The sequence below is a fragment of the Podarcis cretensis genome (assembly GCF_951804945.1).
Source record: "Podarcis cretensis genome assembly, chromosome: 9".
NCBI lineage: Eukaryota > Metazoa > Chordata > Lepidosauria > Squamata > Lacertidae > Podarcis > Podarcis cretensis.
In genome coordinates this window covers 78,091,254-78,107,008 of record NC_137178.1, presented here as the reverse complement: position 1 = coordinate 78,107,008, position 15,755 = coordinate 78,091,254, and the positions used below count along the sequence as shown (strand labels likewise).

Below are 15,755 nucleotides of genomic sequence, written 5' to 3'. Positions count from 1 at the left end.
GCCTCTCTGCAGGCTGCTGCTGCTGCTGCGGGGTGGGAAAGGGGGTTTCCTCTCTCTCTCTCTCTCTCTCTCTCTCTCTCTCTCTCTCTCTCTCGGCTCCGGCCTTTCGCCGAGTCCCTCTGGCTCGGGGCTGCCTCTCCCTGGAGGGGCCACCCGCGTGGGCTGAGTGCCGGCGGGCCTTCCGCAGGCGAGAAACCCAGCAGCGCCCCGGGCGCTCCCTGGGGGCCTGTGCGAGGCTGGCGGGTTTACATGGAGGCAGCTCCTGGCAAGGCCCTTCTCCGCGGAGCTGGGCAGGAGCAGAGCTGCCCATCAGCAGCGGAGAGATGGTCTATAGAAAAGGTCGGAGCAAAGAGGGAAACCCGTGTCCTCTGCTGCTCGAGTGAAATGCCTTTCTTTTTGTTCTGGGGCGGGTTGAGCGAGAGATGACTCTTCTTGCAGTTCGCAGAGGCTGCGTGTAAAGTCTGCGGGCGAGTAAAGCATTTGCGGTGCTGCGAGAGGCGCCGCGGAGGCGGAGCAATCGAAGCGGGTCCGATGGCAGCATCCAGGGCGGGCAGGGTTCCGGGCAGGGGATTTGGGGGGAGTGAAAAAACAGCCGGGCCCCCTGCTGGTCCCCAGCCCGCCCTCTCCAGGCCGGGCCTGCGGGGCTTCAGCCATGGCTGGCGACAGAAGAGCAGCTGAACGGGACCTCCTCGTTGCTCCTTGGCTGAATTGCTCAGGATTTCAGCCTCGCCCTGATCCGCAGCTGGCGGCCTTAGTTGCAGACCGGACCAGGCTGCAATGCACGGGCATACGAAATATGATTTAAAATAAATATTTAGGGCTTTGACTCTTCCTCCACCCCCACTTCCAATGTAAAATCAGCCCTAATGACTCTTTGCTAATAAGCACAGCTGCGGCGCTAAGATTCTGTATGCCTCCTTTAAAAGTTTCCGATATTAACCCGGAAGTTGGTCTTGGCGTGTGAGTCTGCACGCTGTAAGTCTACGCCTACGCGCGACCTCCTTGCCCATAGAGATGCTGAGGGCTAGAGCGCGCCGCTCTGCCGCCCTTGCGGGCGTCGGGGGTGTTACTCTCGACGATTCTCTCTCTAGGCCTGAGACGTTCAAAGGAGTCGCCGGCGGTGTCGTCACAGGTGCGCGACGGAGTGGAGGCTGGCGCTCCGGAGGCGTCGCTGCAGCCCGAGGGGAGCGACCCGGCGGGGGAAGCGCGGCGCGGCGACGACCACCTTAGCCGGTGAGTTCCGCCGCTGAGCGCGTCTCGGCCCTCGGGACCCGTTCCGGTTTCTAGATCCGCGGCTAGAACGGCGAGTGTGTGAACGCGGCGAACACGTGTCTCCCGCGCGGCAACGCTCCTCCGGGAAACGGTGGTAAGTTGCGCTCCCTGGCAAAAGTGGCGTCGGCCGCGAGTCCGGGTAAACGCATTATAGCCTGTATCAGCTTTTATGCTTTATTTTAACAGGCTATATAACTATATGTATAACTTATGTATAACTACATATACATATGTGTGCGCGTGTGTGTGTATGTAAGTACATACACATAGTGTATCTATCTATCTTTATATACTAATTATATATATATATATATATATATCTTTATATAGTTTTAATTCTAATCAATGTTTAATTGATTTTTAATAGTTTCCCCTCCCCTCATGTTTAGATCTACTTATTTTTATCTGTAAGCATTCTTGAGTCCCCTGTCAGGGGGGAAAGTGAGGTATAAATACATTAATAATAATAATAAAATTAATAATATGAAGCATGAAACAGCAGACTCTATTTTTTGCCAGCTGCTCCTCCAGATTTCTGAGAAATCTTATTTGGTTGGCTGCTTGTGAAATAGCATACTTGTTTGTGTGCATGTTTGTGTGTGTGTGTTTTCTGCCAAGGTACCTGGAACAGTTACAGTTTTAAAATACTCCCTCCCCCAATGGTGCAAAATATAAAACAGAGTTCTCTCCATTTGATGGATGGGTCCTTTCCTTTGGGCATGCAGGTCTTTTGGTAGTCCAAAGGATCTGCCCATTCCCTCAAACCCTTAAGAAATTTTATTCCCATTCTGAATGTATTTGTTGCTTACAATAAATACCAGCATGCCTGGAATCATTAATGTTAATGGGCCTGGGTGTATGGTGCTATTTATGCAGTGTTAATTTAATAGTTTTGTCTTTAATGCTCAGCAGGGTGTTTAACTATATTTTTAGTGTATCAACTTTTGCTTTGTTAGTCCTGCCTTTTTAAAAGGACATGTAAAACACTATTTTTAATTAATTTTTAGAATTTGTTGGAAGAGGATCAATTCTAACAGTCTCTGAAGAAAGATACTGCTATCTTGGAAGAAATGGTGGTTTTCACATGTAACGCATGTGGAGAGTCTGTGAAAAAGGGACAGGTTGAAAAGCATGTAATTGTGTGCCGCAATTGCCAATGCCTTTCTTGCATGGATTGTGGTAAAGATTTCTGGTAGGTTATCAGAGTCTTGTTTCATTATTTGGTGGTAATAACTCATTGTTATTGCTATTGTTTATATCCTGCCCTTCCTCCCAAGGAGCTCAGTGCAAAAATCTGCAATGAAACTGGTTTGGTGTTACAAGAACAAGTGGGCACAAGCCTTAGACCAACAAATCCCCTTTGAATGTTGAAAGATGTCAGTCACCTGATGTTATGGTGACAGTCCTGCCCACCTGTCATAAGTTACTATATGGAGGGTGGTGGACTGATGAGTCCAGCCCACTGGTTAGATATAGTTATCCACTCCTGAGTAGGATGGTAAAAAATGCAAGGGTGTGGGGGAGGGAGAACTGCCAAAAATGTCTTCTTTAAAAGTTGAAGCTAATGCATAAAAAATTAGTAAAGTCATCATAAATAGAATCGTTTAAAGAAAATAAGAGTAGCAGAATAAAATCTGATTTACAAGATCACCATAAAATACAAGCATCTCCCTGGCCATACAAGGTGGAACCCTCAAGATCCCTCAAGAAATCTCAAAGGGTGAAGGCAGTAGCCTTTGATTGTACAAGAAATGGCTGAAGAACATTTGGCTGTCTAAATGCATTCCCATTCCAGGGAAGCAGAGACTTTCGTGTTACTGAGTGCTTGATTTGGCCTGGGAGGAAGTCTGAGGTGGCAAGTAGATTTGACCTTCCTTGCAACCTGAGAGAGATGGGGCATTTATGACTGGGAAGCCAAACTGAACTGTTCTCTTTCCTGTAGTGGGCTATATTGCAAAATGCTGGAAACTACTCTCTCTCGGCACCCGCAGCCTGCAACAGGATATAACTGTGAACTGCACTGCAGGGTTAATTTGTGCTATTTTCTCAGTCACGCTGATGTGGGATAAAGGCAACGGATGACATTACAGGATTCTATGTGGATATGCAAGCTTTTGTGCTATTGCTGCACAACTTGGCAAATGGTGGATTCTGCTTAGATTTTAATTCTAAGTAGTGCTGTTAATTGAAAATCTATGTAAAAAGTGAACAGTGGTACCACTAGAATAATAGGAACTACTGAAGCCAAGAGGTCTCCAAATGATGACATTGACCTTAATGCTGACCTGACATTCTTCTGACACAGTTTTGCCCCTGTAAATAAAACCTTTTTGTTTAAAGAAGAAGCTGCGCATAAGCCCAATCTTATTTTAAAGAACATGAGTTACTGAATTGATGTCCCGTGTATGACTTAATTTTATGTGCAGCCTAATCTTGTGTGGAGTTACATTGGCATAATCACATATAAGGATTAGGCATGCTTAGCTCTATATAGAATTACAGGTCAGCTTCTGCCAGTCATAGTTCTTTCTGGATTAGCTTGACCCGTGGCTTCTCTGGGAATTAAGGCTGTTCAATATATCCAGAGCTGAAATCTTCCTACTGTGCTATAAGTGTTGTGCTGTAAACTAATTTTAAGATGTATTTTAATTAATTGATTGCCTGTTTTTATGTTCATTGTATACTGTGTTAGTTTTATGATGTTAGCCGCCCTGAGCCCGGCTCCTGCTAGGGAGGATGGGGTACAAATAAAATTATTATTGTTATTATTATTATTATTATTACTACTACTACTACTACTACTACTACCACCACTACTACTATGGCTTTTTACCTATGCTGTTCTTAATATTTAAGGGGTGATGATTATAAATGTCATGTGAAGTGCCTAAGTGAAGACCAGAAATATGGTGGCAAGGGTTATGAAGCCAAAGCTCACAAAGGAGATGTCAAACAGCAGGAATGGATTCAGGTAAAAACAAGTGCACACATAAGCATGGTAATATGCCATTTAATTTACAGGGAAAGCTGTGTACAGTACTGATTGTTTTTCCCTTTTCCCTTTCAACCAGTGGTCTCTGATGCAATTTATACCTCAGATCAAAACAATACAAGAATACATTTAAAAATCAGACAATAAGAAAACCCACCAACACTACATATGATTATCTAACTTCACCCGTCAAATGTTTGGGGAACAGGACACCTTGCAGCAGGTTCACACTGAATGCAAGAGTAGATGCCAGCTTGTTGCTTTGGGAGGGCATTTCATAGTCAAAGGAAAGCCCTGTTTCTGCCCATCTGACAGAAGAGGGCCTTGGCTGACAAACTCAGCTCATGGGCTGGTGCAGTCCTTCAGATACTAAAGTCACAGGCCATTCAGAGCTTTTAACCAAAACCAGCACTTTGTTGGCTGCCATGTTCTGAAGCATTTGAAGTTTTTTAATTGATTGGTTGCTATTCCAGCAAGAAGTAATACGTTTCATACCAGCCCAAGGTGGCAAAATGCATTCTTAGTCACATGTGTCCATATGTGTCACATGTGTCCATATGTGAGACTATATTGAAAACACCTTCCAGCTACAGACTTGAGCCTTGACTAAATACAACCCCATTTTGAAAAGATTGTGTGTTTCCTTGGGGGTCACCACCTTAATCTTGCCCTGACTGAGCTTCACTTTATTAGCCCTTGCTCATCCCATCCCTCACTTGAGCTGCCTGTGTTAAAAGTTTCCAGCCCCCACCTAGATTTGATGAGAACGATAAATAATGCTGAGTGTCATCTGCATAATGGTAATGACCCTTCACTCCAAATGTCCAAACTACTTCACCAAGTGGTTTCGTGTAGATGTTAAATAGTATTGCAGTGGGTGTGGATGTGGAAATGGAAACTAGATCCTTGTGGTACTTTGCAGCATAAACATCATGAGACAGTGTGAACTAATACAGAGTCTTTATCTTACTCCTACTTGTGTTACCTAGCCAAAATGTAGTTGTAAAATGTCAATGTATTGATTGTCATAGGCGAGCTTTCAGGCTCCGTGTGGGCCATTGTTTTTATCTGCAGTGAACATAAACACCCCAGAAGCAATAACACAATTCCCAAACCTCCAGACCCTGATGCAGACAGGAGAAATGGACAGATTTAAACCTGCGATGTGTATAGCATACATCTGATTTTTAGTGCATCAGACTTGTGATTTAAGTATGTTGTGTCTCAGATGCAATCATTCCCACTTTCCTTTTGCAGAAGATTCATCAAGCGATAAAGGAAACCAACATTAACCCCAAAGTTCGAGATATTTTGGAGCAGATGTATACCTATGACAACATTCCAAGAAAAAAGGGCAAGTTTCAGGTATGCTTAGAAGTAAGCTTAGAAGTTGAACTCCTGCTTCCATCATCCCTGACCATTGGCCACTGTAGCTGGGGCTCTGGGAGGCCACCATGTTGGCTAGCCCTTCGCTAGAAAGAATCCTCCAGGCTCAGGGGTTCTGCTGCAGGCAAGTTGATTTGGCAATTTACAACGCCCTTTGTTGGCAGAGTGGGGGTGGGCATTTCTTGACAGCCCCTTTCCCTCATATTCCCACTGTTGTTCTCACCGTCCATTCTTGTTGCTGCAGCTGTGCATTCACGAAATGCAGTGATAAACACCACGGTGCTTTGAAGTGAGTGGGAGCAGCACATGCATTCAAGGGCTGCAGCAGGATGATTCGCTGCTTTGATCTGCAACGGGCACAGAAAAGTGATCAAAGAGGTTAAGTGAGGCAAAACGGTTCAGGGAGTGCAAAGCAAAGAAGTTTGCAAACATGTACTTCAAAAGCTAATTGAAAGGCCGCCCTAAATACAGACATTTTTCAAGAGAGGTGCTTAATGCAGTTGAAACATTAGCACTGAATTGAGATAGCTACCAGCTTCAGGGGCTTCCTGTCAGGACATTGGTGCCTGTCCTCGGCTGCATGATCTCCGCTGCCTTTCCATAGCCCTGTTCACACCTCAACCTGGGCAGCTAACACATGGGAAGTGCGAATGGGGCTGCACCTCCTGGTTCCACCCCTTGAAGTCCATGAACTGAGTGTGCATTCTTACCAAGGGGTATGTCTCTGTGTTACCAACCTATAACTCATAGGCAGCTCTTTGCAGGTAGACACACACATAGCCTGCCAGAGGTAGAGGTGGCATTGCCCTCCACTCCATCTGCCATGTGTGAGCCCCACATACTGAAATAATACATGACTTGTATGTCAACTGTGCTGGAATTATTTTGCCACTACCAGGTTGTGATTCTAATGTGTATTACAGTTCTACCTGTGACTGTTACTGAATGCAGCAGAGGATGTTTCGCATGTATAACTTGGCATCTGCCTCTAATTAGATTCTGAAGAAAGGGGCATGATTGCTGGGTCCCATTTGTCCATGCCATCCCATCCTGTGGCCCTTCTGCCGATCTGAATACTGCAAAAGTGTCATAAATAGAAATCAGTGCATAAATAGAAATTCTGCTGTTTTCTACCTAAACAGAACTGGATGTCTAACAGTTTGAAAATACATAGCACTGCACTGCAGGACCAGGTGTGGGACATTTTTTCACAAGCTACCAGAAAGGTAAGCTAACTGGAAACTGTTTAATGGAAGCAATGTTTCATAGTCAAAAGTCCACGAATAGTGGCTGAGCTTGTAGCCAGTCTTTCTTTTCTATTAGCCAGCTAAGTCCAGTTGTGCCACAATATCAGTGGGACTTTAGGATTGCCTCCTAAATGAATTGCTAGTTGTACTCACTTGCTTAATAAATAATTGCTTTTAATAACCTTGTAGGCTTCCCTTTCCCCTCCATGTGCAGAGTTCCCCTTTTGCAATAGAGAAATATGCTGCATATGCATTACTTAGTTTAATGTCCACACAGATGACAGTAATGCTTGTCTTTAAGGGCTCGTGTGAACTGAAGTTAGGAACTTTAAACTTCTGGGAAAGTGTCTTCCCAAAAAGCTTCTGCAGCTTTCTGCTTTGCAGGATATAGACGAAGTAGCCTAAGATAAAGTAAGAAAGAATTGGTTATTTGGGATGAGGGTCCCGGGGGTGGGGGGAATAACCCAGAAGGAGAGGGATGGATTTTTCACCACTTCCCTCCACGCATTCAGAAAAGCCCATTGCAAGTCCCACATCCTAGAAACATACTGATTATTTTTTGCTGGTGGTACTTGTGAGTGTACCTTCTCATTGCACCAAAAAGCAGTTCTGTGTTTTGCTTAAAGCAGGGAGGGGGAACCATTTTGGCTCCATGGGTCAGATCCTTATCAGGGCCAGGTATGACAAGTGGGCAGGATTACTTCCTGGAGTAAACTGCTGAAGTCCCCCCTGCCCCAACTTTTTGACTAGGAGGTCTCATCATAGTGATGTTTAAGCCCTCTGCATCCTCCCAACAGGAGACAGCTGAAAACCAGTCTGCAAACAGTGAAGTTATGCCAACGCCATCAGAAGACAACCAAGTAAAAATGGAGAAACCTGCAAAGAAAAAGAATAAAAGGGAACAAAAGGAAGAGAGGAAAAATATGAAAAAGGCAAAAGAATTGCAAGTTCAGCCAGAGGGCCTAGATCTCAAAAAAAGTAAGAAGTCCAAGAAAGAAGAGAGAGAAAACGAGAATGGAAATATTTCCAAAAGGAATGGCTTGAAGTTGACAAAGCAGCAGCAAGCAGATGTTCCAGCTGAACTGGAAATGAACGGAAACGGTGTCAATACAAAAGAGGCAGGGACCAAAGCAAATGGGAAGAAACGCAAGTGTAACGTCTCTGAAGGTATCAGACTTGCAGGTCTTGCTTCTGGGTGTGAGGTGCAGTTTGGAAAAAAAGACAGTTTGTAGTATATAGGATGTACGGCATGGGTGTCAAACACAAGGCCCGCGGGCCGAATCCGGCCCGCCAGACCTCGTCATGTGGCCCGTGTAGCCGCCGCCGGCCACCAGCCTTCACCTTTTATTCTCACTGCTTTTTTTTTTTTTTTGACACAAGAAAGCCGCCTCTTCAGCGCATGCGCGGCAGCCTACAAGCCAGAGAACGTCTGCCCTCTAGCAGCGCTGGCCGTTCTACACAGGAAGCCTCCACTTTACATGTCCTTTACATAGTCCTGCAGATACAACCGGCCCTTTGAGGGTGACCAAACTGCTGATGCGGCCCCCGATGCATTTGAGTTTGACACCCCTGATGTACGGTATATAAATCAGGATAAATTTCAATGCTTGGAGCTGAAATCGGGGTGAGAGTGACAGCCTGAGAGACATCCTGTTTTCTACCCATCTCTGTCATGAATTCTCTGCAGCGCTTTAGCAGAAATGCTCAGAGTTCCAGGTTCTTCAGTGCAGTATATTGTAAGCTATATATACAAATATCTACAGGCTATAACACACGAGCAGTTCATACAGTCAAACAGAGTACCTGGCTGCACCTTAAGGCAAATGGGAAGACCTTTCTATCTCTCTCTCTGACCACACTCCTCTACACCACCCACTTACTGCTGGGCAGGTTTCCCCTTTAAACCCATGACAGCCAATCATCTGACAGCACATTACTGCTGAGTCTTTCTGACCCAGCACTTCCATAGAAAGTATTGCAGGCTGACTGCATCAGCCCGTTGCATCAGCTAGCAACCTCAAGCCTGCAGACTTACTGTCTCACACAGCATTCTGTGAATCCCGACAATCTCATCTGACAATGTCAATCCTTTTCTGATTTTTCCTTGTTGTAGGAGGTTTTTATGAAATGTCAGGCAGAGCAGATTTTAGATTTAACCACTATTCCAATTTTGGTGGGTTCCCTAATGATTCTGTTACTGGACTTGCGGACGCTTATTTTGACTGTTTCTCTCCCTGTAAATCCCACCCCAGATGTTGACGAAGCTCCCATTGCACACAAAAAAATGAACAATTCAGAAACCGAAGAAAATGAGGATCAGCTTCAAGGTAACCTTCGCTTGGATGCTTAGCAGTTTGCAACTATGAGCTAGACCTGTCTGCTAATGGCAACAATGATGTAGCAACTTAGTCAATATAATTATTAGAATCATTGTTAAAGAATAAGGGAGAGTTGTAACATTTATAAGGACATAGTTCCCTTGTCTTGAAAGTGGATTAGTGAGTACCAGGCTTAGATAACACAGGATATTTGTGTCCAAGGAGGACAGGGGCTTATAATTTTGTGGGTGGCAATAGTAATAATAATAATTTTATTATGTGTCCCCCACCCATCTGACTGGTTTGCCACAGCCACTCTGGGTGGCTTCCAACATATATAAAAACATAATAAAAAAATTACACATTAAAAAGCTTCCCTATACAGGGCTGCCTTCAGATGTCTTCTAAAGGTTATATAGTTGTTGTTGTTGTTGTTGTTGATGATGATGATGATAATTTATTATTTTTACCCCACCCATCAGCTTGGGTTTCTCCAGCCACTCTGGGTGGCTTCCAACAAAATATTAAAATACAGTAGTCCATCAAACATTAAAAGCTTCCCTAAACAGGGCTGCCTTCAGATGTCTTCTAAAAGTCTGGTAGTTGTTGTTCTCTTTGACATCTGATGTGAGGGTGTTCCACAGGGCGGGTGCCACTACCATGAAGGCCCTCTGCCTGGTTCCCTGTAACTTGGCTTCTCACAGGCAGGGAACCGCCAGAAGGCCCTCAGATCTAGATCTCAGTGTCCGGACTGAATGATGGGGGTGGAGACGCTCCTTCAGGTGTACTGGGCCAAGGCTTTTTAGGGCAAAACGACATACCATTGGTTGGATGGATCCAGAGCAGGGAGAACACAAGTCCACTTGTACAATGAGTCTTTCCTGCCCTCTCAGTCTCAACCCAGCCCTGCTAGAACAAGGCTGCCTCTGACTAGTTTTTGCCATCTTCCATCTCCCACTGTTACCACAGCCAGGCCTTTCCTGAAGATTCCCAACATTGAGAAGGCTTGGTTGGGGGGAGGGGACGACATTGGGGTCTGCGAGGGGGCGGGGAATGTTCTGCTAGACAAGCAGATGCTGGTATGTGCAAGCTCTGGATCCAACCCTATACGGCTATTTAATCTGTTAGGAACAGCCAAGTCTCAATTCATTTTCAAAACAAAATAAAAAAATTCCTTCCAGTAGCACCTTAAAGACCAACTAAGTTAGTTCTTGGTATGAGCTTTCATGTGCATGCACACTTCTTCAGATACACTGAAACAGAAGTCACCAGACCCTTCTATATAGTGAGAAGGTGGGGAGGGGTATTACTCAGAAGGGTGGTGGGATTGGGTGATTGGCAGATAGCTGTGATGAGCCCGTTGACGACTCTTAATGACTGCAATAGGTCTTACAGGAAAAAGCAAGGGGTGAGAAGATCTTGCATTTAGTAAGAAAGAAGATATCAGTCTGTACCTGTGCAAGTTTTTTGGTGAGGTTGATGGACTTCCATTTCATGCGGCTCAATGTGGTGCCCTCCAGAGTTCCAGTTACAGATTCATTTCATTCAATTCATTTTGTTTCCTTTCTTTTTAAATCTTCTTTTCCTGAACAGAGGAAATCCTCTCCAGCTTGCAGCCCACATTTTGCTGAAATATCAGCGTGGGTTGGCCCTAGAAAATCCACTGTCACAGTTTTCAAGTGTTATAGAAATAGTCGGGCCCGGAGTTAACTAACCTGGTGTGCTAGTGGAAGCCTGTGCAAGGGCTACTCCCCACCCATGAGCCCCCTGTGCTTCCCCCAAATCCACTCTGGAGGGTCAGACAAGCCCTAGAGCAGTGGGAGGAAAGGGGGCAGAATCCCACCTGGCAAGCAAAAATTCTTGCACTGACAGAGCAGTCAGAAGAGTCTGACGTCAAATTCCTCCCTAAGCCTCTAAATGTTTATAGTACATCACATTGGGTAGAAAATGTATGTAGGTTATTATAGTGAGTTTGGCTGTTTATATTTACAGATGAGATTTTTTAAAATAACCACTGGAAAAAATTGGTCATTTCTCCAGGTGGATGCAGTTGGCGGTTTTCTGGGTTGGAACCAGCCAGGTGTGTTTCCCCTCTGAGCTAGAGAGGCATAGGGACCAGCTGCTGATTTCAAATACGAAAGTGTGGGCAATGAGGCCTTATTCATGGGGTTTAAAAAAACAAAACAAAACTCCTTATTGCTTGCGGAGTAATACTTCCTTATTGATTGATTTATAACCCATTCTCCCTTGTTCACATAATCCTGCACTGCTGTGCTTGGCAATATTTCAGTTTCCAAAATCATCTCAGTACAGCAGGTTGCTTAGCAAGCAGGGAACTACTAACCTGACCAAGGAAACATTTGAAAGTGGTGTTAGGTTTCCATAGTGACCTGGCCAAAATGCATGGGGATAATTTATTTTATTCTCTCTTCCTTGTCTTTTTACAAATTTTTACAGGTAAATTCAGTTGGAAGGGAACTATAAAAGCTGTTCTGAGGAAAGCACCTGACAATGAACTGCCAATGAAGAAACTAAGGAAGAAGGTATATTGGAGCATCTTCTGAAATCCAGAGTACAAGGCAGGCCAAAGTTCCCCTGCATAAGCACCACTGGAATAAATATTTGTATACTGCCCTTCATCCGTAGATCTCAGGGCGATTTACATCATTATTCACAATTATTTCCTTATTTCCAAATTATTTCATAATATGCCTGTTTAAAAAATAAAGAAAAAATTGTACTGTTCAGGGAACGGTTCCCTATCGTAGAATCAAAGTGTTGGAAAGTACCCTTCAGACTCATCTGGTCCAACCCCCTGCAATGCAGGGATCAGAAGGCAGAAATAACTTTGCACATGCTCTATCCATTTGGCCCTTGAAGCCTTTTAAGGAAACACACACACATGTCTTGCTCTGGGGAGAAAGCACTCTGCATATGGTCAGGGGCACGCCACGCGCAACGCAGGACCCTTACTGCCAAGCAAGAAAACGCTGCAAGGCTTGAGGACAGGAAGGGAAAGGCCTGATCCGAGAAGGGTTCAGGCACCTGATCTGAGGCTTCTCTGAGGAAACGGAGCAGGCTCCAGAACAGCTGCCCACCTCATCGCCTCCCCTCAGGCTGCTGCCTAACTCCAGCGCCCGGCCTTGCCCGACTCACTCTATTCAGTGAGGTTTTGTGTAGGAGAATGTACCTTGGATTGTGCCCTAACTTTTTAAAAACCTGTGCTTCTGTGAGCACAACCATTTGCCAAATTCCAATTTAAATGAGCAGTTGCTAAACCATAGTGCTGTCCCCTCTCTTCTCTAATGAACTTCTGTTCCTCCAACAGCATTTAGCACCTTTTGTCCAAAGGCCTTGTGTGCTGATTGCATTTAAAATATATATGTTCTGGGCAGGTGGGATGGTCCTAAGCATTCTGCAACTCAGCAGCTAAGCCAGTGTTTAGGAAAGCTGCTGTACAGTCGTACCTCTGCGTATGTATCCCTCCAGTTGCATAAACTTCAGGATACGTAAGTGGCAAACCTGGAAGTATATTTCCGGGTTTTTGCTGCATGCACATGCAGAAGCACTCTAGTGTGCCGTGCGCAGAAGCAGTCTCTCTGGTTGCAAAAACCTCTGGATCCGGCCGGACCTCTGGAACGTATCCTGTCCACAACTGGAGGTACCACTGTAATGCAACTGAAGACTTGGTTGTGTAACTAATAGCTATGGCAGTTTCAAAAACTGTCAGCCTAGATTTAGCTCAAGTTTTCTTTCTTTTAGTTCATAATGTTACAAATGGAGAAGTGACAGCTAGCTAGTCAGATGCCACCAAGCACATAGAAAGGGCCTCATTCCCCCAGCTGCCCCTGCCTTCAAAGGTGGCAGCACAGGGGGGCTCTGCCAGAAAATCTTAACGTGGGCAGGCTGCTATGGGAGAACGTGGCCCCTTCGGATCTTCCAGAGCTCTAAAGTAAAAAACCAGCACTGGTTTTGTGCCTGGAATTAGAGACTGGGAGCCAGTGCAGGCTTTAAAGCCCAAGTGAAATATGACAGAACTTGATGGGGCTTGCTTTGGAGTTAGAGGCTTCATATTCCAGAAAATACACTTAAGCTGATAATGGTGTGAAAGGTTTGATGTAACTTCTTTTTGTCTCTTCTTTTTTCTTGTGCAGGTTTTATCACAGTATTATGCAGTGGCAGGTGATCATCATCATAAGGCTGAAGAAGAAATTTTGGCCCTGTTCAATAAGAAAGTCAGCAGCAATCCTAAATTTAGAGTTTTAAAGGAAAAGGTTAAGCTTATAAAATAGCTTTTTAGTTCTAAAATAAGGATTTTTAATATGTCCCCAGTTTTGTTATCAGATGTAAAGAGATTTTTCAGATGTATATGGCAGCAAACCTTGCCTGTATTTGATTGTGAATTTCCTTTTATTTCACATAGAGTTTGTACTGATTAAAAAGCTACTTTTAGGAAAAAATGTGTTTTTTTTAAATGACAATCTTTCTATTGCTACTTATAAAAGTTTAAGTTATGGTTATGATCACACCCACGAGCTACTAGGTGTGATCCCATGGTCCGAAATGCTCAAAGAGAAGGGAGTCCAAGAAGGATGGGAGTTTCTGAAAGGAGAAATATTGAAGGCCCAAATGCAGACAATATCAACAAGAAAGAAAAGTGGGAGGCGTCTGAGGAAACCAGTGTGGCTGCATAAGGAGCTTGCAGATGAGCTGAGAGTTAAGAAGGGCATGTATAAGAAAGGGGAAATCACAAAGGAGGAGTATACACGAGTAGCCAACAGTTGCAGGGGGGAAGCCAGGCTGCCTAAAGCTCAGAATGGGCCATAAATGGTTCTCTTCTAATCACAGAATAGAATTTTTAGATACAAAACAAAACACTACTGCAATGTACCCAGTGAAAGAAAGTTTACTCTGAAGTGTGTATGTTTTTGTAAAGAAATAAATCACACTAGCTCTGCACCCAATAGTGAAAGGTCTCGTTAGCAAGTATTTCCACACCTAAACCCAGAAAGCTATACAGAATCTTTATCTATCTTACAGCGGTGGACAATGTGATATCTTTATGAATCCCTGCTCCCCATGTAGCTGGATTGTTTGAACCGTATTGCAGTGGTCCCAGATAGCATGTTTCAATTTCAGCTGAGACTTTACATTAAACAATACACAGTCCCAGTAATACTCCGCCGAAAAGTCATTATTGATGTCAGTTTCCACTTAGGTGGCACAGTACGATTTGGAACAGGGGAAAAATATAGCTGGACAAAACAGGTTGGCATAAGTCAAGGTGTGGAAGCCATTTTCCTAAATAGCCACTGACAGTCTTCCTAGAGAGCCTTTCTCATGAACCATGGCACCTGCATCCACAAACTAGGTCAAACTCTAGGTTTTGGGGTGTAACAGAGCCAGTGGTTACACCTCTAAAGTTATCAACAAAGAAGCTTCTGCAAGTTCTGCAGCAAGGTATCAAAACCTAGGTGGGGGAAAAATATTTCTGGTTCCCTAGCAACTTCACAAATTGCTGTTGGTATAAACTAACTCGTCAGTCTGGCAGTCTAGGAACCCAACTCTGAACACCAACAGAATGACATTCTTTTTATATCTCATACTGATTTCCTTTCCTGCAGATTAGCATATGTCTCCTCAATACTAATGTGTATATTTTTAACTATTGCGGTTATTGAACATTGATCTTCTCTTTGTTTGTGCTCTGCTTTGGCACTGCTTCTGTATTACTGGTCTGTTTCTTCTCTCTTTCCTCCCACTGAAAACTGATCGTCTCGCCTCCTGCTATTTTCTCATTGCGCATGAACAACGGCGTCTCCAGTGGAATATACCTGGTGACCACTGGAGACAGAACCAGCGCATTGTTTCCCTCAGATACTTGAAAGCTGCAACAGTGTTCTGTAACAAGGAAACCAGAGAGCAAATATTAAACTTATTCACAGAAAGTTTGTAAAGGCTATATTGTTCTGTACATTGAGCTGCAGTCACAGGTTACCAGATCTCACAATCAATATATTCAAAATTTAGCCCTTCTCCCAATTAAGCTTTTTTTTTGGGGGGGGGGGAATCCTACACGCACAGAACAAGTCTAAGTTTCTTTTCTGCTCTGTTGGCCAAGGAGAGCAGATTAAGTTTCCCCTTAATACATTAACAGGAAGTGTTACTTTATATTCAGGTTTAACATTCAGCTGGGGAAGAAGATGTCTGCTGAGAAGCTTCTTGCTCGCATTAAGACAGTCAAACCAGCTTAATCTTACATGTGGAGAAAATACGTTTTAATCTTGATATTATGTTTACGTTGACATTGAATAAAGATCTCTGAAAAGTTTCTGATTCATGACAGTTTAAAAACAGGCTTTGTCAAACTGTTGGAGTCTTCAAGCAAGTAACAGTCTCTAGAAGTTTGCAACCTAAGTCTGATCATTCGTTAGTATGATCCTTTGACAGATTGTAAAAAGCTCCCAAACTCGTCACTCCTTAGCAAGGATGCTCCACACTGAAGCCTGGGTCAGAAGGGAAGGGAAGGGGCAATGCTGC

At 44.2% G+C, this 15,755-nt stretch overlaps 2 protein-coding genes across 5 annotated transcripts in view; one reads left to right on the top strand and one right to left on the bottom strand.

Moving 5' to 3' along the window:
• SLC2A9 (solute carrier family 2 member 9) overlaps positions 1-15,755 on the bottom strand; it is a 318,333-nt gene that overhangs the window by 134,832 nt on the left and 167,746 nt on the right. The window lies entirely within an intron of this gene.
• Positions 934-15,166, top strand: LYAR (Ly1 antibody reactive). The gene is made up of 9 exons (XM_079990370.1): positions 934-1,366; positions 2,280-2,464; positions 4,129-4,243; positions 5,522-5,629; positions 6,793-6,876; positions 7,695-8,064; positions 9,150-9,224; positions 11,673-11,758; positions 13,370-15,166. The coding sequence occupies exons 2-9, from the start codon at positions 2,343-2,345 to the stop codon at positions 13,505-13,507; spliced, it is 1,098 nt and encodes a 365-aa protein (XP_079846496.1). The 5' UTR covers positions 934-1,366; positions 2,280-2,342; the 3' UTR covers positions 13,508-15,166.